Genomic DNA, 26,026 nt, shown 5'->3' on the forward strand with positions numbered 1-26,026 from the left:
TTTGGGAAATTTCCCTTTTTACCTCCTGCATGGGCACTGAAGGAAAAGATGTATATTTAAATTTACTAGTGTGTGAAAAGCAGAATTTCAGTAGTTACAATCCTTCCTAGGATGAACCACTACATGGACCAGCACGTCCTACGTGTTTGTGAGGGTGCTGAGGCCCTGGCACAGGGTGCCCAGAAAAGCTGTGGCTGCCCCATCCCTGGCAGTGTTCAAGGCCAGGCTGGATGGGGCTCTGAGCAACCTGGACTAGTGGAAGTTGGAATGAGATGATCTTTAAGGTCCCTCCCAAGCCAAACCATTCTATGATTCCATGATTTGTCCTGATCATCTCTCACCAAGGGGAGTAAAGGGTATTCTGCACATGCTGACACTGCACAACGCATACAGAGAAGAGCTCTCGGTGCTTGTCCTTTCTTTTTCTTCCCCATTGCCTCAAGTTTTCTTGTCTGCACTTGAAACATTAGTCTCCATCTAAGTTCAGCTGTGTGCATTGATGTTCTACAGTTTCCAGGTGTGTCAGGAGGAAGAACCAAGAGAGACGGGAAGGGCACAAAAGGTGGCAAAACGGAGAGGAAAAAATGTGTCTGCTCACATACAGACAGATGTGTGCTGTTTATAAATACCTATCTAGAAAAAGTAGTAATTTTAATAATGGATATTATTTGACTGAACAAACAGGGAGGCAGAGGGAGCTGGCTCCCGGTAGGCACTGTGACGCATAGGTGGGCGAGAACCCAGCTTTTCCCTTCCCACACACACCATGTCCTGGCAGCGCCTCCCTCTCCCTGCATCCCGTTCCCTGCTGTGGCACCGTGCAGCCCCAGCAGCACTGCTTCAGCCTGACACATCCCCTCATTGCTCTGCAGTTGGAACGGGGTAAATGTGGGACTGTCCACATCCTCAGACCTCCTGCAGGATGGAGAGGAATCTCTAAACTCACCCTTCAGACTCTCGCTGCGCTCTCCAGTTTTGGCTCGGAGTTGTTATTACAAATAATATGATTCATCCCTGTCTGCTGGCTAATGGGGAAAGAAAGATGAGAAAGAGGCAAAGGAACAAGTGTGAATGAGACAGGAAAGTCAGAGCACAATCCTTGAAGTAAATACAATGATTTTTATGGGAACCCTGATGTAGGATGCTTGCAGATTGCCTTCCTTGGTTTGTTTCTGGCTGAGGGTATAATTGGATCTATAGAAGTGCTGTCTGCCTCTTTGCTCTTTAAGAGTGCTGCTAAATGGAACAGAAGACAATGCAGCCAGCCCGAGTGAAGGTCAAAGCTTGATGAGATCTCGTGGCTGCCCAGCCTCATCTTTTATGCAGTCAGCAAGATTGTTGCTTCTCCAGAGCACTGCTCTGCTCCTGCTGTGCTGCCAGGGTCGGACAAGGCTGAGCTGTGCTGCCTGTGTGACCCCGTGGCATACAAATAGATATTTTTAATTCTGCATCGGCACCAATGCAGAGATGGAATTGTTGATTTGCATCAGTGTGAGGCACCACAGCATCTCCCATAAAAAACACTGTGCTCAAATCTGTCCCCTCAATAGAAATTTTTCTTTCCACTTTCTACTCTTTACTTCCTGTGACATGTTTGTTTGAATCTGCTCCAGTTTTTGTCACTTGCCTGTGCTGTGGTGCCTTGGTTATGCTGGCTATCCCATGAATTCTGTGTCAGAAAGCATAAATGGGTGACTGACTATCTCCAGGGTGCTCACCATGCTTTCATCCAAATATTTATTCTGGGATAGTGCTGCTCATAGGCTCTGTAACCTTCACAGTGTCTTGCTGCCAAAGCAGATTTGTTCATTGCATGAAACTTTAGTGTTGCATCAGGTGATGGGGATATCCAGGCTCTGACACTGTCTGGTGGACCTCAACAGCATGAGCATTATTCTCATGTTTGGGGTAAACCTGACTTTACCCAATTCCTTCTGTTCCTTAGTTAATGTAGGGGAGCTATGAATGTACATAGCTTCAAACACTGCTCACATTCCAGTTGTCCTTGGCTTAGTAATATTTAAATATGCACCGACTCAGTTTATTCTTCACCTCCAAATCATGACTTAGTCAAGTTATGCAAAGTTTAATTAATGCATCCTCTGCAAATGAGCCCTTCTGGCTCTTTTATCACTTTTCTTGCACTTGTGTTTTTAATTCCCTTCCATTGATTCTCCACGTTCTGGTACTAAAGTTCACAGGAATGTGTGTTACCAGTTCCTAATTGCTCCTAACCCTTTGTGTTATTTCTCTGTCCTCCCTGGCTCTCGCTTCACCTCCTAATTTAATGTAGCTCAGTGTAATTAATGTGCTGTTTAACTTTTCTTCCAGATGATTAACAAGGATGTTAAGCAGAAGCAGTCAGGCCACTATCTCCACCACATCCCATTGGACCCTTCCTTCTACCTTGATACCTTATCAACTTGTTGTAATTATTCTTTTTAGATATTCCTGCAGCCATTCCTCAGGATCATGTTAGGAGCTTTAACAAAGCTCATTTTTAATAACTTTTTTTTGTAATTAGTATGTGTGCTGCGTTATCAAAAGGTGTTCTGAGGTGTTGGGCTGCATGCCAGGGGAAGAGCCAGGGTCAGGAAATCACTGCCTGCCCTTCCTGACAGGCTCGGGTGACCTGTTTCTTACCATGTTAATTTTTATCACTGTTATTTTGTTGTTCTCCAGACAGACTTTTTACCTTTATTCCTTAATTCCTGGACAGGGGCTTTTTAGGATGCTCCTTCCATCTGCTGTCCCTGCTGCGGGCAGCTCCCCCAAGGGCAGCCAGGTGCTGCTGCCAGTTGTGTCCATGCTGAACACCTTGCTGAACTGGGATCTGGAAAGCTGATGTGGCCCTCTTGGCTAGCAGGTAGCACTTGCTTCTTCCTGCATTTTTCAGCGTAATTCCCAGTGACTTGGAAACTGGATTCCTGCAGGACTTTTGGCTGCACGTCATGCAGAGTGCACACAATCCTAGGATGCATTTTATTAACAGGTGTATTATCAGTGTACCCTTGTTACTGTATCCTCTGCATTTCCTTGGGTTTCTTATTACTGTTCCTAAACTTGTTCCTCCTATTCTGCATCCCTCCTGTGGCTGTAGACCATCTTTCATTGGAAAGTTGAAATTGTTATCTGGCCAAATCTGCAGTGCTGTCCCATCAGGGGAAAAATATCTTTCCTGATCCTTGCTGTTGATCAGCTTGTGTCCTGAAGCATGATTATTGCTCACTCTTGTTATTTTTAAACCTGACTAATGCAGCTACATATGTTATTCTTCCTTATATAAACACATAATCCTTTTTTAATCTTGCTGGAAAAAAAAATTTGTCTGTATAATATCTTGTGGTGGTGAATTGGATGGGCTCATTTATAGATAGCATTAGGAAAAGTCTCCTGACAATCAGTGAAACGTGCTGCCTCTCATGTTAAATTGCCCTTTGGTTTTCTTATGTAACAGGGTGCATGAGGAGCTTTGGTAATTTCCATTCTATTTGTTTTATACATCTATAATCCCGTCTTTTCTTTGTTCCTAAAATAAATAGTTGGTCTTTAAAATATATCATTTGTAAATCCCCCTGTTGTCTGTCTTTAAGCAGTTTATACTTCTGGAGTTCTGTTTTGTTCTAGCTTTCTTGCTGAGATGAGAAAATCAGAAGAGTGATGCATTAGTGTGAGAGCTACAGCAGATTTACATAACAGCACTCTGCTTTTATTGGGCTTTATCCTCTGTTTGGACATTGAAACATGCTTTTTATTGTTCTGTGCCTGTGCACAAGCCTCCTCTTCAGTGACGTAGTGCCAGGTTTTTTGATGAGTGGATGGTGGAACGTGGCTGTTGTAAATCCCTGTCTTGTCCTGTATATCACCTCCAAAATGTATCTAGGGTTGTTTTCATCTGCTTTTCTACTCTGTGAGCGGTTCAGAGGCTTTTCAAACAGAGTCACTGCTGATATTTTAATGCTGGGTGTTACTGAGCTCATAAGCAAACTTTACCTCCTTGCTAGTTAAATTTGCCTTCTGCTCTTGCTCTGCAAGGAATAGCAAACTTCAGCATTTTGCTGCTCATTCCTGGAATATCCTTCTAGTTTGATCTTTCCATTTTACCACCTGGCCATCTTCCCCTGCTTCTTTGCCTTCCCATAGCTTTACAACATTACTGGCACAGGACAGTGTTTTCACTTGGCTCTGACACTGGTTTTTTCCTTGAGAGCTGCTTGTGAACAGTTTAAGGAATAAAATGCTTCACGTCCTCACCACGCACGTTAGTGGGGAGGCAGTTCTGCTGTCATCCACAGTCACTGGAGGGTTATCTTTGTATCCATCCAGCCCTTCCCCTCAAAGAAGATGAGTCTCATGGCTCTGTAAATGAACTTTACCCACCTGGTGTTATTAATAATGCATTGGTGCTCCTCATCAAGAGTTACAGATGTTCAAGATGCGTTGCAAGGCTCAGATGCAGTGTGTTTGTCCCCAGAAAGAACTAACGGGGGTAACAGCGCTGTGTGTAAGGTGGACCTTTTTTTGTTGCCCATTTTACCCTACTTTCAGTGCTTTGAAACTTCCACTGATACCATTGCCTTTTATAGGTGGCTGATCTGTGTTACGGTTATACACGGTTTTATTCCTTCATGGCTGAATTCACCTTTCCCTTTAAAACAGCCAGGACAATCATTATTTATAATGCATGGGCTGCTCTCCCTGGAGTGGAGAGCCATCATGTCCACAGGGAGCAGCAGTTCAGGAGCTGAGTAGCACACTTGGGCTGTCTTGGAGTTTGTCAGACAGCTCCTGTGCTGCCCTGCTCAGGTAAAGGACAAACAGCCAGTTGGCATCTTTGGCACAAAGTCATCTTTTCCTAAAGCAAAAACTGCCCTCAACAGCCACCACCCCTGGGTTGGAAATACTTGGGGGTGAGAGTTTCTGTGCTTTCCCTGTGCAGCTATGAGGGGAGGATTCCAAGAGCCTGCTGAATTATCCCTTCTCCTGTGGAGATTGCTTCTTGGCAGAGCGGGGGAGTCGAGTGGCTTAACTTCCAAATGATGAATAGAATTCTCAGTGGGATTGAATTATTTTTAGAGGTTGTTATCATTGGGTTTTCTTAGGCCAGTGTTTGCTTTTGGATGAGGTGACAAACCTGCCCTGACCTGTTCCTGACTCTGTGTGTGGTTGTGCACCATCGCTCTCTCCCCATCTCTCTTTTCCATCCCTGTTCCCTTAAACCTGTGCTTCTGAGGGCAGCTTGTACCAAGCTCCACCTCATTAAATGTGAACCTCAGATTTGTCTCTTTTCAAATTTCGTCCTAGCTAGTTTATCCTACCAGATATTTTGTACTTTTTTGATTAAGAACATAGTCCCATCAATTCAGGCAGTTTGGGTAATAATTTATATCTTTTTGTCTGAGGGTGTTTGTTTAAGCAGTAAAATTCTCACTGTTTTTAAAGAAGCTCCATGATGATTCTTAAAGCTCAGACACTCCATGACATTTAGGGATAAGAACCAAACAAGAGTCTGTTTTGTGTTGAAATAGGTATTTAGGAGAAATACCTGCACAATAAGAGAAGCAGCAGAGGTGGTTTTGTCTTTTTAATGGTGCAGGCTGCTTTATAAACATTGACAGGGATTTCTTGTCTATAGGAGTAAAAGAAAATAAAACTTTCAGTTAGGTGGTGGTGGTGGTGCAGATAGAAGTTTATTTTTCATCACTACGTCTTTTTTATATCTGCATTTGGTATTTAAAAGCATTTCCTTTGGCAAATGGAAGTCAAAAAACTCTGCTCAGTTCTGGCACGTGTGAATTTTTCATGCTGCTCCCAGGTTGTCCATCTGTAAGCACTGGCCCTGCATGAACTGCCAGCACTGAGCAAATATTGTTCTGTGCAATTTGCAAATATTGCAAATATCAACTCTTGAGGATGACCAATAAGCACACCCTTTGTTTGAATAAATTTTTGTCTTTAAATATGTTCTTACTCTGTTTGTTTTTTGGTTTTGTGTTGGTTTTTTGTATAGTCAACTCTGGCTAGCCTTATTCAACCCCAGATAAAAAAAATTGTTTAATTGAGGTGTAGATTATGTTCAGTTAAACCAAGAGCATGTTCCATGTTAAAGCAGTACCAATTTCAAACTGTACACACACACAAAGCATGCACACAAACATGAATATTCAGCGTCCCTCTCTGAGTGGGATTTGGAATTACTCAATAGAAATACTTCTGGACCCCTGCTGAATTGGGCCAGCTTTGTCTTATTTGCCCTTAAGGGGAAAAAGCCAAGTTATTTCATGTTTGCAGTTGGAGTAGACTGAGAGGTACTGGCCTGAAGCCAGGGGTCCACCCGATCTGAATCCCTGTGGCTGCGTTTGTTACCTTTTATGCTGAGAGGTCAGAATATCCAAAAGTGCCTTTGAAAGTGCTGTGCATCCTCTACTTGAATCCCAGCAACTGCCCCAAGAGAAGCCCAGGAGCCTCTATTGATTGCAGGGATTTTTCAAAGGCACTTTTTCAATACCAGGACCAAGAGGAATGCAGCACCATGGGCAGAGTGTGAGCAGCAGACACAGCTGAAAACACTTCTTCCCTTTTGACAGGACCTTTTCCCCCAACACATCGTATACATTTGTGGGGTTTGGGGTTTGTGAGTTTTGTTGTTTGGAGGGGGTTTTTGGGGTTTTTTTTTGGGGGGGCGGGGGGTTTGTTGTTTTGTTGGTTTTGGTTTATTGTTTGCATTCAGATATCAAGCCGTTTCTTCTCCACTTTATCAGGAGAATGTAGCAGCTTTCACCCCTGAGGAGCCTCTGGCTCAGAAACTAAAAATAAAGGGCAGTCTTAAATGTAGCACTGCCTTCAGATGCAGAAAGCAGATTCCCCTTCCTTTGTTCCCTCTGTCTCCAGAGGTTTTCAGTACTTGGCTGGACCAAATCAGAAATAGGCTGACCTACTGTTGGCAGCACACTCCCATCGAGCAGGAGATGATCCCAGAGGCTCCCTCCAACTAACATGGCTTTGGGCTGTGATTGTTGGGTGAGGAATTGTAGTTTGAAGACAGATTCTTTGAAGATTTATTTTATTTTTAGATCCTAAGCAGATTTTTTAATTGAGCTTTGCTTCTTACCAATATAATAACTGAGATCTGAAGTCACTGGTGTGGGAAATGCTTTGAAATTTTCTGTTCTGGCTAGCCAGATTATTGAAATTATGCATTATTTAAAGATTTAATGTGCTATATCTCTATTAAAAAAGCAAACCTGGCTGCAATTGTGGGCTCAATGGAAGCTCATCATATAAGACCTCTGTACTTTTAAGCTCACCAAGAATTAAAAACATGGCATGTAGAGGGGAAGTAAGAACAAATACTGATATTGAAGATTGCTCCTGTTTAAATGATAATTGTGGGGTTTGGGTCTCTTGTATGATAGTTGGAATCCATTGAAGTGCCCCAGTAATGTGAGTAGTGCTAATTATTGCAATTGAGGCTTTCGGCTCCTGGAACTGTCCCTGCCAACCCAGCCCTGCCTTTCTTCCTGCTCAGAGCAATCCCAGTCCAGCCCGTCCCGTGACTGGCATCAAACCTCTGTGTTTGGACTCAGTGACAGTGCACCGAGTGATTCATTACTGGCAACAGTTTCCCCGTTTCACTTCTGCACCTTCTCATTTCAGGGCTTCTTCAGTAAGCGCCTGAAAGGCTCCATCAAGAGGACAAAGAGTCAATCCAAACTGGATAGGAATATAAGCTTCCGTCTGCCCTCTCCCAACAATTCTGAGGACAGGTAAGGTGCAGAGCTGACGCCCAGCACGTGAGTGCACTCAGGGAGGAGGGCCAGGAAGGGGATTTATTGTCCAGCTGGCATGGGGGGTGTTTGTGGGGCTGCCTGTGGTGTGTCAGAAGTTTGGTTTGCAGCGTGCTGTTGATATGGGATGGGACACTGCTGCTCTTCCCAGCTGTCAAAAAGCTCAGGTTAAGCAGATGGACTCCAATACCTTGTCCTGCATCTGTTTCAAATAAGCTGCAGACTTCCAATTTTATGATACAAAACCATGGGATCGATCGGCTGGAGAGGAATTTGCCTTGCTGCATGCAGGGCTTGCCTGCAGACCGGTGAGGTGAGGAGTTGTGTTGGTGTGAGCAGGGCGGTTCCACCAGCACTGGCACAGCCCAGGGGCGTGCAGTGCAATTCAGGCACTCTGAGGACCCTTGCAGTGTTGGTGTTCTGGTTATTGCAGTGTTACCACAAGGAACAGATGATCTGTTTTTCAGAAAACTGGAAAACTCGGTAGTTTCTGACCATCTTAGTGCTCCATTTGGTTTATCTTTGCTAGTTTAGCTTCAGCTGGAGAACCAGGCTGGGAATGGATTTTACATGAGGCAAGCAAAGGCTCTTACACACAGTGTTTCCTAACTGTTTGCAAAGTCCCTTGATTGTTTTTATTAAACATATTCTACGTTACATTCCACAGGAGCGCAGCAGGAGAAGCAGATAGAGTGAAAATCAGCTGGCCTGTACTCGAGGCCACGGCAGGCTTCTGTGATTTGACATTGTTCAGTGCATTTTCCCTTCTCCTTTAGCTGAGCTGAATTCATTAGTTGTATCTGTCATGCTGTGCTGCTTCAATCAATGGTGCTGCCTTCTCCATCTGAAAGGCAGACCATAAAATCACAGAGATAGCAGGGCTGTGGATGTTGGAGGGCTGTTAACATCAGGAGTTACAGAAAAGCCTGCTGCTTACCAGATGTGACTTACCATCTAGATGGCCTCGCTCCTCTAGTCCACTCAGGCTGCTTTGATGCAAGTTTTCCTATAAATCTCTACTTTCAGGGTGCTGCAATGTGGCTATAATAGCAACTCAGTGAGCATAAGCATCTTAAATAATGCCACCAGGTAATCAAGTACCTGCTATTTTTACCACTGTTTGAAAGCAGCTTTGCTTGAAGTTTTGTAATGTGAAGATTTCTTTGCCATAAATAATCTGGTTGTCTTTCCTGAGCTTGGTACTCCTGCTGGATACTTGCTTTTGTAGTGTCTGTCAAGGAAGCACTGTTTTTCTGGGAAAGCTAATAAATGTAGCTGTAATTAATTCCTGTATCTTTGGTTTAAGACATGATGTTACACACAGCAAAGCTGCCTTCTCTTTACAAGCAGACCCCCTTCTACTCCCTGCCAGTGTGGGCACAAATTTTCAACTAGCCTCAAATGAAATGTGAATTTTCTCTGATGGCCTGAAAGCACAAAAGCATAAAATCCAGGTACTTGATCATGTGATGGCAGAGAGCTGGCTCCAAATTCACGAGGAGGAATTGCCACTCTCTCACCTCCTGTTCCCCCCATTCTGTATGAGCCTCTCAGTCTGTAGCAGCGAGAACTTTCCTGTCCTGCCCTGGTGAGTCAGCCCTTTCCCATTTCAAGCAGGTGGTTCTAGGTGATGTCATGGTGTTACACAGGTTTTCAGGGCCAGGATGACTGATAGCATCTCCCTTTTCTTGCTCTGACAAACACAGGAGCCCTGCCTTCAAAGAAAGTATCACACAGCTTCATAAATTAAAACCCTGCATGGATTAGAAGGAAATAGAGGCTGCTGCCACACTGCCTTTTCATGCTTTTGGGGTGTTTGGGACCTGTCAAGAAAGTGGAGATTTTACAGATAAATACCTCTAAAATTCTGGACTAAGGAAGATTAGTTATCCTGGTGCACATCAAGATTTGGGATACTGTAACATTGCATGCCATGCTGGATGATGACAGAGGATGGATGCTGTCTGATCAGAGTTGATTTAAAACAGAAGGGAGTCAGGAATGGTGTAGGGAGCAGGGATGGAGATGAGTTGCAGATCTTTTTGTAATCAGATTTTCTGTTTCAGCAGAAAGCAATTGGCCAATGTACCTTTACTGGTTTTTAACTTTATTTCAGTGTGTCTGGGTTAGTGGCTAGGGAGAGGAGAGAGTTCTGATGTCCTTCTAGAAACATGGATCAGCATCCAGGTGTCCTGTAGGAATAAATCCGTAACCTCTCAGTCTGTAATTCACATCCCTCCTGTTACTCAGGCTCAGGTTGTTTGCTGGTGGCTTTTTGTACTTGAATATGTTGTCTTTACCAGACACTGATGTGGCAGGACTTAGACTGTGCTCCTTTGTGAGCCAGGGCAGGTGGGAATGAGGCTCTTTAATGTGTGGCCAGTGCAGCATCTCACCAGGCTGCCAACAGCTCTCACCATGAGGCGACCTGGCGCCGTGGCAGTGTGGCATGTTTCACAGCTTTTCCAGCCTGTTTCCTCCTGCATCCTTTGGGCTTTTCAACTCACACGTTCATCTGTAATGTTTTCTCAGTGTCCACAGTATGTAAAACATGGAAAAAAAAAGGACGAGAATAGACTTTAGGAAAATTTTGTTTGAAAGGAGAGACAAAATTAATATTTCCAGTTTGTGGCCAGGAATTTGTGAGTATCTGCAAGAGGACCAGCAGTTTTGTTTACAGAGAGGGAGCAAAGATGATTGTGACTGGCTGCATATGGTCTCAGTGACTGCAGCAAAGCTCTGCAGACAGCTGGGAGGGCTTTGCCCTGTTGGGATTTACTGCCACGTGGGAATCCTCCTGCTTTGCTAAAAGTCATTTTATGGCATTATGAGCTGGGAATGGGCTCCGGCGGGGCACAGGGAAGCAGGTAGCCATGGCTCTGGGCTTCATGGTCAAAAGGTACCACTCCTCCAGCCACAGCTTCTTCTACTTTGGGTGAGTTCCTGTTCTTCCCTCCTTGCCTCTTTGCAGTGAGAAAATAGCACGGCTCGTGTAAATCACAGAAGCAAAACCCGCCGTGTTTTTCAGCTTCGCTCTAATTTAACGCCAGTTTTTTTGGTAAAAAGGGTGGGGGATTTTCACCCTGATTTAGCTGTCAGGATGGAAACCTGTGTTACACAATGAGTTATTAAGGCTTGACTCACTCCCAGCTTGCACTCATTCAGCATATCTGTAGCTATCAGCACTCCGGAGTGTGGGGAAAGGGGAGGGAGGTGTGGTTTGTTTCTGGAGGGACGCCTCACTCCTGCTTTGGTGAACATATTTCTTTCAGCAATTGTTTGGTTTTTCACTGAGAACTGAACAAGACCCCAGCGTTTGTCACAGACCTTCCCCTTAGTGCTGGGCTGCTCTCTCCCACCTGCAAGCTCATTTGATCCCTTTATAAATAGATATTTCTTAATGGCTGATGCTTCTCTGCAAAGCCCAGGCTCCTCCATGAAGCATTCACCTTGAGTTTAGCAGGGAAATGAAACTGCATCAATTAAGCATTTCTGGTCCATCAAAACAAACCAATTGGAAACGTTAATAGCAGAGACCAGAGGAGAGAGGAGAACTCTCCTGCTGTGAAATTCAGCAGCCTGCTTGGCTGAACCCTGAGAGGTGTCTCTTAGACAAGCTGTGATCTGCAGGGAGAGCGGGCAGGCAGGGAAGGGCTTTGCAAATCCAGGATTCAGACAATGAGGCTTTGGGTAGGACCTTGCCAGCAAAGACCAGAATCTCAGTGGAAGACTAGAACAATATCCTCAGAAAAACCCAGCGTTTAATCACACCTGAGTGTAACTTGCAGATAAATCAGAAACTTAGGGTAACTTATTTTTCTCAAAAAAAAAAAAAATTAATAATAAAACTGGTTAGACTTGTAGAATCGTTGACCAAGTAATAGGATGTTCAGATAATTGGCAGTTGGAAAATGAAGAGGGGTGTGGTGCCTACAAAATGAGCATTTGGACAGGGAAAAGCCTGGTGCTGCAGCACGGGCAGAGCGCGGGTGAATTGCAGGTGATGCTGGAGACGGTAGGGTCCCGTTCCACAGGGCTGGGAGCTGGGATAACAGCAGGAAATTCTCTGCGTTACAGTCCAGGCTCTCCTCTGTGACTTTGCAGAGTGGCTAAGTATTGAATTCGACTTTGTGCTCTCGGGGAGTGCCTCCCAGCACATGGGGACTGCTGGAATTATTGGAAGCATGCAGACGAGCAGCTTGGTGTAAGGCAATTTGGAGACTTGGCTGTAGCTGGGTGCTTGGGCTGAGTTCTTTCCTTTCACACCAGTTTGGTAAAGGAAAGTTCATTTTTAAACTTTTTTTGTTAATTTCCAAATCTTTTGGATTATTGATGTCCACAGGCTTGTTTTACAAGTAATGTAGAGCTCTCCCTGGTAAGCTCGGTAATTGGAAGTCTTTTGTGCCTTGTAGGTTGGCTTTTAAATAGGTCAAAATCAGCAGGAGAGCTTCATAACCAGAGCAATTAGGATTTTAACCCTTTATTCTACGTGCCTTATAGACAGTGGAATATAATAGAACTTTGCTAATAGGCTGCTGTGTGCCATGGGCAGCCACTGAAAGCCAGAGGTTTCCAGTTCCCGGCTTACAACCGAGATTTTCCTGTCATGGAAAATTACTGAATTATGGTGTGCAAGGAGAAAGGGTCAGCTTGGGGCTGGGCCAGCAAGATGGGGTGGTTGGAGAGCTCTTTTTCAGTGGCAGTTGCATGCTGCTGCCAGGTCAGTGGTTTAGGGCATTGTCTGGGCTCTGATTTACAAGGAAGTGATGCAGCTCTGAAGACCAGTACTCCAAAAGATGTGAAAAGAGGTGAGAAGTTTAAAATGTTCCCTGGCATGCTCCTCCTCTGCCTGTTTTTCCTATGGGAAAGAAATTATGGAGAATATGTAAGAATTATTTGGTGCCTTGTAACTGCTTGAACTCCCATGTAGTTCCTTTGCAATCCTCTGTCTGTATGTACAGACCCAGACAGAAAAAGCAACAGGATAAAAAGTTGATCATGGGAGGTTAGTTGTGATTTAAAACAGGATTTGTGTTGTTAATGGAGCTGTTTAACAGAAACAGATTTGTACAAACAACCCTTCCCCCACTTTTTGCATGTGTGATCTTCCTGTTTACAGTAATCTGCTTCCCTGGGATTACCTCTCTGCTGACAGAGTCTGAGCAATACTCATTTTCCCAGTAGCTTCCTACCTAATACAGGAAGGACCCTGTTAATCCAGCCCCTTTGCTGGACACTAGGACATGAATTAGTGGCATCTATGGCAAAAGGAAGCCAGCAAGCAGTTTTCTTTCCTTTTCACAGATTCAGCATATCAGATGAGGCTTTAAAGCAGCAGAGAAGTATTATTTCTCTATAATTATTGCCTGTATTGATTGGGATGCTGCTGATACAGGCAAAAGTCAAAGATTTGCTTTGCAGATCTATCAATAGGTGAAATCTATACTGTGGTGCTCACAAATGCATGTACTTGTGTTTGTAAATGCATGTGGTTGCATCTAACCAAGAGCTTTAGGACGTTCTGATGTTTATGGAAGATAAAGTGTCGATTCTAAGCCACTTCATCAGTTTATTGAGCTGTTTTAAATATGGTAACTTCAAAGGATTGCTGGAACAGACTGACATTTGTCTGCCTCGGGACCCTGAGTCAACAAAACTACCAGCAGCTCTGCAACAAACCCAAATGCTCGCAGCCCACTAGTCAGAAGAGCAGTGGGGCAGCAGAGATGCTCCTAAAAGGTGTGACTTGCGAGATGGGGTGTGCAGGCTTGGAGTACATCTACTGTGTGTGCCAGCCTTGCCCCTGCCCTGTTCCCAGAGGCTTTTTGGAGGCTTTCTTGGAAGATTGCTAGCTCTCTCATGTTGCCTTTAATGTCTGGATCTCATCAAAGCTGTAGGAAAGGACAAGGAGGAACTTCTCTGTCTGGGAAGGTCACCTTAGTCACACCTCGCAGCGGCATCCCCTCGCCTGCTGCCTCTGCTGGCTGCCACCCCCCCTAATCTCCTTAGGGGATGCTGTGCCTTGGCAACCCAGGAGCAGGCAGGAGCCTCTCGGGCACTGTGGGGTGGGAGCAGAGCTGACTAGGAGGGAGCTTTCCTCACCAAGGAGGGAGCTTTCCTCACCGTAGCTGTGGCTGCTCTCCTGGCCCCAGCCTATCTGCCTGGCACGGTGTTCCTCTGAAATCTGTAACCCGAGGCTTGAGGAAGAACTCCTGTTGGATTTGTTTGTGCCTTTCTTCCTCTCCAGGCAGGATTTGTTGTCTGAGATGTAGCAGGGAGCAGGAAGTTTGGAGGGAAGGGCTGTGGCATGTGGCACCGCTATGATCTGGAGATGCTCTGCTAAGTGGCTCTACAGTTGTTTCGTGTAGGTCTGCTTGCCTTGTCTTGCTCCTAGTGCAGCCTCTGCTTAACTGGAAATTGCTACATATCTTTTTTTTCTTTTTTTTACTCCTTTCTTTGGTAATTATTTCTCTTTCCCTCCTCTTCCCCCTCTTTGTGCTCACTCCGTGCTTTCCTCCACTGACCGGGCGCTGGCTGCAGGCTCCCAGTACTTTGTGAGGACAGGAATTGCTCAGAGTTTGAGGCAGGGACAGAAGCCAATTGACCTCAGCAGTGCTTTCTTGAGAGGAGAAATTAGAGAGGATTTTGCAGAGATGACATTAAAGTGGCGTATTGTGGTGTGTTTATTTTAGACTTGCCCTACCTTAACTGCAGCAAGTGCTCAATTATACATGGCTGAGGTTTGGGTTTGCCGTGGTTCAGCTGCTGCTGGAACCTGTTAGAACAAAGCTCAGCACAGCCAACACTCCTACAGGGGCTGCTGCTTTGCATCTGAAATCTGTCTTTGGAATATTCCTCCCATCAAAGGGTTTTGCTGCCTGCACTGAGGTCATTCAGTATATTAAATGGGAACAAAGTTCCCCCTCTCTGTTTAATAAATCTTATCGTGTGTGAATCTGCTCCAATACCTTCAGTGTTTCATTCCGTACAAAAGAGCAGCTGGGTGAGCTCTGCTTGTTGCGTTGCCTGGATCCTTTGTGGTACCCAAGGTTTTGTTAAGCAGCCTTCGTTAAGATGCCTTTTCCAAGTGTTTGGGGTTTTTTGCCTCTGAGTTCCCCTACAGAATTTCTCTCAGGTAGGAGGAGTTTGATTTTCCTAAGAATAAAGACTGTGAGGAACTTTTTTTTTTTGTATATGTGAGGGAAGTGTACAGAAACTAATTACTTTTCAAAATTAGGGAAGCTGTTAGAGGTAGCTGTGCTTTTCTTTCCTCTATAAATAACATTTTTTAAACATTTTCCATTTGATACTGGGGATTGAATCAAAGAGGAAATACTGTGAGGACGAACACAGGAGCACTGTCTTTCTCTGAGTGATGTGTGGAGAGCTGATGCCTCTCTACTCCCACCTCTGTTCCTTGAGCCCAGTCACACTTGCTGCATGGGCAGCCACATTTATGGACTCGCCTTCAGGGATCCCTGAGCACAGGGACTCCAAGATCTTAACAAAAGCTAGAGCTGCCAGGCCAACAGCTCCTTCTCTGCTAAGCTGGGACTCCGTGCTCTTCCTCCTTGCCGGTCAGCTGTGAAGGACTTGATTGAATTCCTGCCACAGGAAAAATGAGATGTGTCTGCATGTGATGTTTACCCCGAGATGCAAGCTGTGCCTCAGGTGTTATATGACTGCTGCAGAAGCCTCCAGGGCAGGTTTGGAGGCAGAAGGAGAAGCCACATCATCTCTCAATGTGGCACATTCTGCAGTGCTGGTGGACAGCAGAGCTCCCCACTATGCACAAATGTTGCATTTAGGCATGTTGGGAGAGTACAGAAAGGGTTAAAACACATTTGGTAATGTCACTGTTGATTGCCAAAAGCTGTGGCGTAGTGGAGGGAGGGAGATGTCTTTGAGAAGTGATCAAGAACTGGTGGGGACAAAGAGAAAACTGCCGTGATAAAAAGGTGCTGTGAATGTGGGAGATTTCAGCTCTGGTGGAGCTCAGGGATTTACAGGACAATCAGCTGGAAAGGAGAACCAGTATGTGTTAGTGAGAAGTTACAGAAGAAAGAAAGTATCCAAAAAAATTGGAAATTCAAGCTGGAAGAAGCAGCTGAAAAAGACAATGCAAAATGACTGATTTGAGCAATCATGAGGTGGGATAGAATTTGTGTATTTGACTTCAGTGTAAAGGCTCTGTATGTTAAAAATCGAGTGTATTGTGAAGGGTCATCTGCTCTAATGAATAATCCTCATTCTGCATTGGTTATGGATTTAGGGATCCCTGTGCTCTTTGCTGCTAATACACAACATCTGTCTACTAATCTAGCTAGTAACAAGTATTTTCAGTATTACATCCAAAGCTACCTATATGGGCTTTCTGAACATTTCAGCAGTTAAGTTCTGAATTCTTTGCTGCTGTTCTTTCACTGACACCTTGGCAGCTATAATTTCTAGGTCAGTGGGAATGGACTTCCTAGGCTGGATATTGCCTTGGGAGTCTGGGCTTGCTGGCCTAATGTTATTTTCATAAGGTTTGCAGACTAATTGTGGAAGTTGCTCTGAATAAGCACCGAGACGAGCTGCAGCTTTGTCTGGGATCTTGCCAGCTCTTTTTGGTAATTGTGAGGAAAAAAAAAAACAGACATTTCCTTTCCTCCTTGTCCTCCAGACCACGTGAGCTGCCCAAGCTGAAGGAGTCCCGTTCCCATGAGTCTTTACTGAACCAAGCCAGCACCATAGAGACTCTGGACTTTGCAGCAGAAGAAGCAGTCTATGTCAAACCACTTCACAACAGCATCCTTGGACGAGACTTCTGCTTTGAGGTAGGGACAGGCTCCAAAACAGGCAGCTGCCAGTCCCCTGAACCCTTGGGGAAGGCTGCTCCAGGACTGGGGGACTGGAAAACAGAGCAGCAGCCACTGCCTTGCTGAGGTTTGGGTGGGGGCTGTTGAGCCACCGTGCGACTTTTGAAGTCCTTGAGGCTGATGGCATCAGTCGCTGAACAGAGAGCAGTCTTTTTCTAATTGAAAAATCTCTTCAGTTTGATAAGCATTTGTAGTGTGCATGCAAATGTGTGGTTGACGCACACAGCACAATGGATATGCAATAGTATGTACACTGGCTGTGTGTTCACCCCTCCAAGTTCACCTAAAATTGAATTTAGGAAATTTACTGTAACCAAGAAATGAGTTTTCCAGTCAGAGCCCCATTCCATTATCGCAGTGTTCTCCAGTTGCCAAAGGACTTCTCCTTCTCCTCAGTGGCCTGTGGACGTGTCCATTGCTCTGTGAAGCAGGATCCAAAGCTCCTTTGCTGTTCCAGCAGAGGCTGCAGGCTGTGGCTCTGAGCTCTGCTCCAGAAACAGGCCCAGACTCTGTGTGTGAGCACAGTCCTGCCTTCACAGCTCCAGCAGTGGAGCCCTGTGTGTTTGGATGCAGCTGAGGCCACGTCACCTCTCGTGGCAGGGGCAGGTCACTCTGTCTTCAGACAAATCTGACTAATCCTGCTGAACTTCTGGAACAAAGATCTGTTTACAACCTGGAAAATTCTGGCAGTAAACCAGCATATCAGGCTCTGGTCCCTCATGATGCATCCAGGAACTGTTCCTGTTTGCTTCAGCCTCATTCGTCTGGTTGGAAGCACTTTGCAGCTTGCTTAGGCTTGGGGAGCTGGGTGGAAAACACTGGCAACAACTCAGCTCCGAGGCTGTTGCCTCAAACTGCTTTGTAATTGTGAGCACAAATGAATGGAAAGAGTAAATGAGGCTTGTCAGGCCACGTAAGAGGGGAAGAAACCGAGGTGGTTCCCTGGTGTGGGAAAGCAGAGCTGTCAGGGCTGGAGCAGAGCACAGCTCCCTGTGTTTGTTTAGGCTGTTGCTGTCTGTATGGACCCCGGAAATGTTTTGTATTTTCTGAAGTCATTATGTCCAGTGGGTTTTGCCTTATGGTAATGCATTGTCAGTTCTGTCTGTCTGTACACTGTTAGTAACCAAATCCTGTGCCCCTGGGCCTTAGCAGGGAAATCAGCAAGCTTTAATAGCCACAGATCAATTAACTACTCTTTAAAAAAAGAAAGATTAACTGGCTGATTAAAGCTTTGTTTAAAAGTCTTTAAAAGGAGCCTCTGGTGCTCTTAATTTTATATAAATGCTTTAGTTTCTCTAGTTTTATAGAACCTCAAACTTCTTTTGCTCTCTGCGTTTTGTGGGCCTTTTATCCTCTCTGTCTTCTAGGCCGCTGTATTTTTACCTCCCTTTTTCATATTTACTCGGTTACTCAAGCATTGTTTATCTTCCTCCTTGCTTTTTGCAGCCTCTTCCATGTCTAGTAGGCTTGCCTGAACTCAGTCTGTCATTTATTCATTCCAGGTAACCTACTCCAAGGGCAGTAAATGCTTCAGTTGTTCCTCTGCAGCAGAGAGGGACTGGTGGATGGAAAACATACGCAGGCTATCGCAGCCGATGAAGGTAATAGACACTGCAAAAATAAGATTAGTGGGGGCATGGAGGTGGTATGATTGGATTTTAGTCCAGTGTACCAGGGCTTCCCACAGATGCATCCTCAATTAATTTAGTCTGGGGAGCCGTCCGCTCATCCGTGTGTCTAAAGCTGCCGTGTGCTGTTCCAGGGAGTGCAGTAGGTCAGACCTTTGATGAGTAAACACACACCAGCGTGCTTCCTGATCCCTGCCCCAGCGCCAGCTTGGGATGCAGGCTGGATTTCTGAGGCCACGCACCTGGGAAAGATGGGGCACGCCTTCAGAAGGGTCATGTTTTAATCTAGGAACCCAAAAAAACCAACATTAAACCAATTGGAGCTGGTGTGAGACGGGGAATCAAGTTACAGATCAGCTGGAAATGTCTGATAAGTCACTCCGTAGCTGCAATCCTACCTCCCAGGGACAGGCTAACAGTGCTCGGGGATTCCTCACCAGTCTGGCAGCTTTGGACAGGCTCTTGTGCAGAGTGGTTGTTTTCTAAAGCATTTCAAATACAGCTTTTGAAGAAGAAAAATATTCCATCACTGTTGACGTACAAAAGACAGCCCTTTGCCTCTGTTTTAGAAAATGTTCAGTTTTCTAGAGATTCCAATTCCCTCTGGATCAGACTATCTGATTCTGAATTCTGACTCTGTCCTTACCTCAGACAGAAAAGGCAGCACCTTTGCTGCTGCTTCAGAAGACGAAATATTCAGCTTTTAGGGGTTTTGAATCAGAACTGCTCTCTTTCTCCTGCACAGGACAATTGCCGTCGAGCTGAAAACGTGCTTCGCCTCTGGATCATAGAGGCCAAGGACCTGACCCCTAAGAAGAAATACTTCTGTGAGCTGTGCCTTGATGACACCCTCTTTGCCCGCACCACCAGCAAAGCAAAAGCAGATAACATTTTCTGGGGGGAGCACTTCGAGTTCTACAGCCTCCCACACATTCAGAGCATCACGGTTCACATCTACAAGGACGTGGAGAAGAAGAAGAAAAAGGACAAGAACAATTACGTGGGGCTGGTCAACATTCCCACGGCCAGCGTGACCGGTCGCCAGTTTGTGGAGAAATGGTACCCAGTCAGCACCCCTACAGCCAACAAAGGCAAGGCAGGGGGGCCTTCCATCCGCATCAAATCCCGCTACCAGACCATCACCATCTTGCCCATGGAGCAGTACAAAGAATTTGGGGAGTACGTTACCAGCAATTACGCCCTGCTGTGCTCCGTGCTGGAACCTGTGATCAGCGTCAAGAACAAGGAAGAAATGGCTTCTGCCTTGGTGCACATTCTTCAGAGCACTGGGAGAGCCAAGGTGAGCACAGCTGGCTCCTGCTGGAGTGACTGGGGCTGCTGATAAGGGATTCCTGGTGGAAAGTGGGAGGCCCGTGACAATAAGCAGCAGCTGATGTTGTGTATGAAGTGTAAGCAGGAGGACTCTGTAACTTCACGTTATTCTGAAAATCAGCACCTACCTTTGAGTGTCCCCTTGCATTTCTAAAATGAGGATGCAGGTTAAGAGCTAAGTGAACAGGAGGTTGGTGAACTGGAGAAGTGCTTCCATAAATAAGCCTGTGCTCCGGTGAGCAGCGGGCGCCGGCGCTGAGTCAGCGCTGAGTCAGCTAATCAATGCGGCATCGATTTGGTCAGCGTTTGAACAGCCGTTTGGGGGATCTGCACCGAGTCCATGGTGATCCCACCTGCCCCAAGGATGAGCTTAGGGCTCCTGGCTGCACACTGCTTTCTTCAAATGGGTTGTGGGAGAGGGTCCTGCAGGTCGTGGGAAGCTCTGGGAAGCGTTAGCATGCATTGATCTATCCGGCTGCTGCCTGCCTGCTGCTGTGTCAGTAGTGCCACGCCGGAGGCACCTTCTGCCAGTGAATCCAGCTAGAGCAAGTAGAGCACAAGTCAGAGGGACAGAGATGTGGAAGGATGGCTGTAAACAACACCCAGGGGACAGCCTCACCTAACTATTCCAGCTAAGGTCCTTTTCTGCTTGCCCCTTGGAAACATCTCTGTGACAGTGTGTGTGGCAGGAGCACGTTCCTTAAGCGATCTGATGACAGAAGCTGGTAGCTGAGATTATGTTGAAACCCTGCTGGAAAACAGGCTCTGGATTGCTGCAGTGCCTGCTGCAACAAGTTGATAAATTAGTGTTATAACTTTTACATTCCTGGTGTGTGAAGTTTTGAACCTCTAGTAATGGGAGGCACCAGGTGGCTCAGGCTGCCATAAAGCTCCTTAGAGGGTATTTGCAGCTCGTACTTCTGCTGATGGGGATACAGCTGGATGTTCCCAGTTTGTGCCAGGTGAAAAGAGTTCTTGTGGATTTTGTTGAAAAGAAACAGCAATAATGGACTGAAATCCAAGAGTACTAATGTTGTTTACTCACATAAAGTTACCACTTCAGGAAATAAGTCTTACTGTAGCATTAGACCCTATATCAAGAGATTATTCTTTGTATCAAGGCTTGCTGACAGCTCCTGCCTGGACAATATAATACAGTTCAAGTTCAGCCATGTAGATAACCAGCAAGTTGAATGTTAAGTTCTTTTTTCCCAAATCCTAAAGCACTTTTGGTTTGTGAATTTAATTTATTAAGCCATTCTTCTTATTGAAATATCATCAAGCTGTAATAACTTGTGTGTCACTTCCAATTTGGATTTTTAAATCCATGTTTGTAGGGAATATTCCTTATCAAGATAAGGATAAATATAATAGCACAGTTTCTCTCAGCAGACAAAGCCTCTGATAAACAAGCTGCTGAGAGGTTCTGTTCTGGAGCTAAACTGAAACACAAGCTTGGCTGTAAAGGTTTTTTTTAGAGACTTTTGCTTCACCCTTTATAATTTGTGATCTATATCATTCTACAAATATAATAAACCTGAGAGGAGACCTGGCTATTTCCTCGGCCCTTACTTCCTGTAGCAGCTGCACCCCTTGTCTCAGGCTGAGAAATCATTTATTATCCTGAAATGTCCTTCCTTCTTGGCTTCTGCAGTTAGCCTGGCGCAACTGAGCCGGTTAAAATCACCTTTGCCATTTGACCTTCTTCCCTCAGGACTTCTTGACAGATTTGGTGATGGCTGAGGTAGATCGTTGTGCAGAACATGATGTCTTGATCTTCAGGGAGAACACGCTTGCTACCAAAGCTATTGAGGAATACCTCAAGCTGGTAGGACAGAAGTACCTCCAGGATGCACTGGGTAAGAAACCCCCTGTCTGCCACCTGTTTGCACAGCGAGGGCTGACCCTGAGCTGTGGCTGCAGCTGGGAATGTGGGATGGGAAGGAACTGCGCTCAGCCTGTGTCTCATGCACAGATAGCACAGTGTCCTGCTCTCAATGCCCTTCCTCCACGTGCAGAAGGGTGCCCTTTGGTGCCTGCAGGAGTAGCACCCATGCAAGGCAAGATAAGATGTAGCTGAGTCCCTCTTCAAATTTGTATTATCATGTTGTGTTTTTCTGGGTAGCTTTCTTTTGTGTCTCTAGAGTGCTAAATAGGTGTAACACTGCAGTTCCTTTGTGAGAATGGTGCTTGTTCCATCTGATATGTAAGCAGGCTTGAAAAAAGGGGTTTTGACACCTAGTCCTGGGAGAGACAAGGCCAGGGAGCGAGGCTGCAAGGCTGCTGAGCATCCCAGTACAGGAGATCAAGATGCATCCTGTCTGGGAAGCCTCTTGCCTGTGTTTATCCCGAGTGCTCTGTATTCACTGACTCATTAAAACTGCCTGGCCATCCTGGGATCTCCCACTCCATTCTCCCCACAGGATCTTCATGCCCACTGTTACATGCCAGGGTGGACTCTGATAATTCTGTTACTGTCCCCCCTCCACCAAAAGGTTCTGCTCTAGTCATAACCCAGTGCCTGGGGAATTCCTGGCCACACAAAGTTAGCAGTAAAGGGGACCAAAGCCAGGCTCGCTGCCTTCCGCAGCCTCGCCACAGTCGGGTTTCAGCAGCTCCCCACAACCTTCCTTCTCCACAGTTGCACAACGAGCCACCCACCCCCTGTTGTTTCTGGGATGAAGAAAGCTTTGGAAATTGATACAAGAGAAACAAGATCAGGCCAAAGCCAAGTCCCACACCACATCCTTTCACAAAAAGGGGAAAAAAAGCCAAGCTGCTTGCTTTCCCAGCAGTCTCGCTTGTCCTCAGCGGTCCCAGACGCTGGCAAGGCATCAAGGAGCTAGCTGGCTAAATTAGTGCTCCAAGGGTCAGCGTAGTCAGCTCTGGGATTACATCCAGTTTGGCCATTTCTGAAGTGTAATGAGCCTGTTCTGGTAGTCTTATTCTCCTGGGTGGGACCACTGAGTGTAAGTCACAGTTGCAGGCTCTCACCTGGTATGGAGAAATGAGCAGCCCGGTGCTTTGTGCTGTGCTTCCCAGCAGGCTGAACATCAGCTGTGGGACCACTCCATTACAGCTGACTGCAAGCTCCTTAATGTGCAGTAATTGCATAAAATATTCTAACACTAATGACTTCTAATACATCATTTAGCACTGAGTGATAAGATGGTAAATCACAGGCAGGAGAGATGGAAAATGCCCCTAGGGCTGTCCAGCTTGTCTGCAGCTCAGGGCAGCTTCACTCACGGCAATATCCCCATCTAATTCTTTGTCAGGTTTTAAATGGCATTTTACTCAGCTGCCCTGTTCTTTGAAAGGATTAATGACACTGTGGTTGGTGTTAGCAGTGTAACGTGTCTGTAAGGGAATCTTATATCTGATGATAGCAGGGTTTTTTGGGCCACAAAGACTAAGTTTCAAATATGTTTAAGGAGAAAAAAATATGATCCAGTAAACAAGAGTTAAAAAAGAATTGGCTCAACAAAAGCGATGCCAGCAGTTTTGCAAGTAAGAGATTTGGATGCCCTCAGCAAAAATTAAGAAAATGTGGTGCCTGCTTTGCTGGCAACAACACCAGTCTGAGATTTGGGAAGGGGCTGAGAGGTGTTTAAGGGGTTTTAGGAAAGCAAAGGCTAAAAACAAGCCCCTTTTCCACAAATAAGCCTTGTGTTAGCTCAGAGCCAGTGAGATCATCTGAGGAGATGAACTTGAAAGACATTGAATCATTAAACCAATGAAGAAAGGGTTTTTCCTAGTGAACACCCAACAGCTTAAAAATCACTTGGAATGCCTGCATATAGAGGAGGGAAACCACGGAGTAGCTCATTCCAGTCTGTCAGACAAAGCCAGCTTCGTGTGGTTTGTATGTGAGCAGTTTCTGTTGTGATGCTGAAAGGGAAGGGTGACAGAAATGCCAAGGAGCGTGAAAGATGCAGGCCATAAAAACGCTGTAAGGTGTTGATAGAAGAGGCTGAGAAAATCAGCAGCATGCAGCTAGTGCTCGGGTATTACTCTTATTCAAGAGCAAGGTGATGCTTTTTAAAATTAAAAAAAAAAGGCAGGTCTAGCAATAATATAAATAAATATCATTGCCAGAGCATTTTCTGGGGAAATTATGAAGACAAATAGCACACAGCTTCATTGCTAGGACTGTGGATAATTTCCTAGTTGATAACACAGTCTGAATACCAAGTCAAATCCTCCTCTCTAGGCCATAAGGGAAGAGCCTGCAGGGTTGCTAAGCAGAGCCATCCTGTTTTTGTACCTGTGCTTGGGGACAGCAAGGGCACGGGAGGCTGAAGCATCAGAGCTGTGCTCTATCGGGAAAGGGCTGGGAGGAGTGTCCCCAACAGCTGGTGTCTGGAGGCTGAGCTGCAGACATCCAGAGCAGGACAGGCAGTTGCCAGGGAAAGACATAAGCAGGATTTAAAGGTGTGTCAAGTAGGCTTTTCCTGTAACTACCCTGATTCCTTCCTCTTCCCTTTTTCCAGGGGAGTTTATCAAGGCTGTGTATGAGTCAGATGAAAACTGTGAAGCAGATCCCAGCAGGTGCTCACAGAGTGAGTTAGCAGACCATCAGTGCAACCTGAAAATGTGTTGTGAGCTGGTCTTCTGCAAGATTATCAATTCTTACTGGTAAGGCATCTTCCTTCCCTCCCTTTGTCCCCTGTTTGCTCGGGAGTGCCCGTTCCTCCTCTGAGGGTGAGGGAGCAGCAGTGGCACAGGGAAGGAGCACAGCCCCTTCCATCCTCCCAGGCTGCCTTTGTCCCCTTTCCTCACTGCCTTCCTGCACGTGGCTCCAGACTGCAGGTGGAACCCGTGCCCAGACTGAGGGGTCCCAGCCCACAAACCACACCTCCCCAAATCCCCTGCCGAGGCAACACATACTGAGTGGGACTGGATAAGGAGGGAATAAAGTCAGAGGATAATAGCTTAGCTTGGACTTGGCATAAAAAGCTGCAAGTTTTGATGTGTACAGAAGACTTTTAGACCCTTCAGATGTGAGGAATTGAACAGGAAATCACAGGGAGGAAGCACTGGCAGAGAGATTTCCATTAATCTCTGAGTAGCAGAGGAAGAAGAGGGGCCTTTCTGCTTTGGCATGAAGCAAAGGCATAGTACTGAGAGCTTAACAAGCAAGGTAAAACTGTCAGATATGGAGATGAGCTCAGTTTGGCTCATTTGTTTTCAGTATTCTAATACCCTGTTTGCTCCAGGCTAGCAATGGATAAGTAGATCATAGCTTGCAAATCAGCGTGTCTGGAAATGGCTTCACTTAACACATATGAACAAGGCGTGCTTTAAAGACTACTTAAGTGCCACCAGATTAAATGGGGATCTATGAATAGAGGCTTAATGACATTACCTAGCCTAGAGAGAAAGAGAAGAAAAGGGGAGGTAATAAAAGAGCTGATGTTTTCTCACAGATAAGTATTTCGGGTGACTGATCACCAGTTCAACTTTTTGCATCTTGTTGCTACTGCAATTTTATTTCCCTTTTTTTTTCTTTTGCTTTTCAGCGTGTTCCCTCGGGAGCTGAAGGAGGTGTTTGCATCTTGGAAGCAGCAGTGCCTGAACAGGGGCAAGCAGGACATCAGTGAACGCCTGATCAGCGCCTCTCTCTTCCTGCGCTTCCTGTGCCCTGCCATCATGTCCCCCAGCCTCTTCAACCTGATGCAGGAGTACCCTGATGACCAGACCTCCCGAACACTCACCCTCATTGCTAAAGTCATCCAGAACCTCGCCAACTTTGCCAAGTAGGTGGTGCCAGGGGAACCGAAACCTGCGGCGTGCCCGATTCCTGGCTGTGCTCACAGGCAGCTGTTCTCTGGCCAACTGAAGCCAGCTTTAGCCGTGGGAGAATCTTCTCACTTGGATGTGAACACTTCAGGCACCTCAGATAAATTCTCCTTAGGGGCAGACTGGAGTGTGTTGCATTCTGTGGAGGGGACACAGCATAAAACCAAGAGGAGTCATGCACTGGCATGTTGGTGTCTATGCTGTTTCAAAGGGAAAGGAGATCCTTGCTGTTTCAAGGATCATGATTTTCATGTTCTCTCCCTCCAGAATTCTCAGTTGAATGGTACAAAGGGCATGGCACATCTGCTACATGGGAGGAGAGAAAGAGTACCTGTGGGAGAGAAGGGGGGGAGATGTGATTTGTAATATAAACAGTGAGGTAGTAGTATTTAAGTAAATACAACAAAGCAGTGAATCTCTTAAATTGCCTATGTGGCTTTTTCCCTCCAAGACTTCAAAATCTTCAGATTTTGGTTTTTTTGGTTGGTTTTTTTTTTTTTTTAAATACTCCAAATCTCCAGAAAGGCAGGTCTGAAGTAAAGTGTTTAAGTAATTGTCTGTAAGCACTTGTACACTGTATATTGTGTGGAGGTCACTGACTGGGTTTCCCCCCACC

General features: G+C 45.7%; 1 protein-coding gene across 14 annotated transcripts in view; it reads left to right on the top strand.

The window, feature by feature from the left end:
* RASAL2 (RAS protein activator like 2) overlaps window positions 1-26,026 on the top strand; it is a 164,279-nt gene that overhangs the window by 119,535 nt on the left and 18,718 nt on the right. For 12 of the 14 annotated variants that reach the window (XM_038144994.1, XM_038144995.1, XM_038144996.1 and 9 more), the window contains 7 exons: window positions 7,657-7,766; window positions 16,453-16,606; window positions 18,151-18,249; window positions 19,022-19,576; window positions 21,323-21,467; window positions 24,102-24,246; window positions 25,131-25,367. In XM_038144994.1, coding sequence (XP_038000922.1) covers window positions 7,657-7,766; window positions 16,453-16,606; window positions 18,151-18,249; window positions 19,022-19,576; window positions 21,323-21,467; window positions 24,102-24,246; window positions 25,131-25,367 — 1,445 coding nt within the window. Of the gene's footprint in view, window positions 1-7,656; window positions 7,767-7,818; window positions 10,723-16,425; window positions 16,607-18,150; window positions 18,250-19,021; window positions 19,577-21,322; window positions 21,468-24,101; window positions 24,247-25,130; window positions 25,368-26,026 lie in introns of those variants that run through there. The other 2 variants (XM_038145000.1, XM_038145001.1) reach the window with 2 other exon arrangements.

Source organism: Motacilla alba, chromosome 8 (genome assembly GCF_015832195.1).
Source record: "Motacilla alba alba isolate MOTALB_02 chromosome 8, Motacilla_alba_V1.0_pri, whole genome shotgun sequence".
NCBI lineage: Eukaryota > Metazoa > Chordata > Aves > Passeriformes > Motacillidae > Motacilla > Motacilla alba.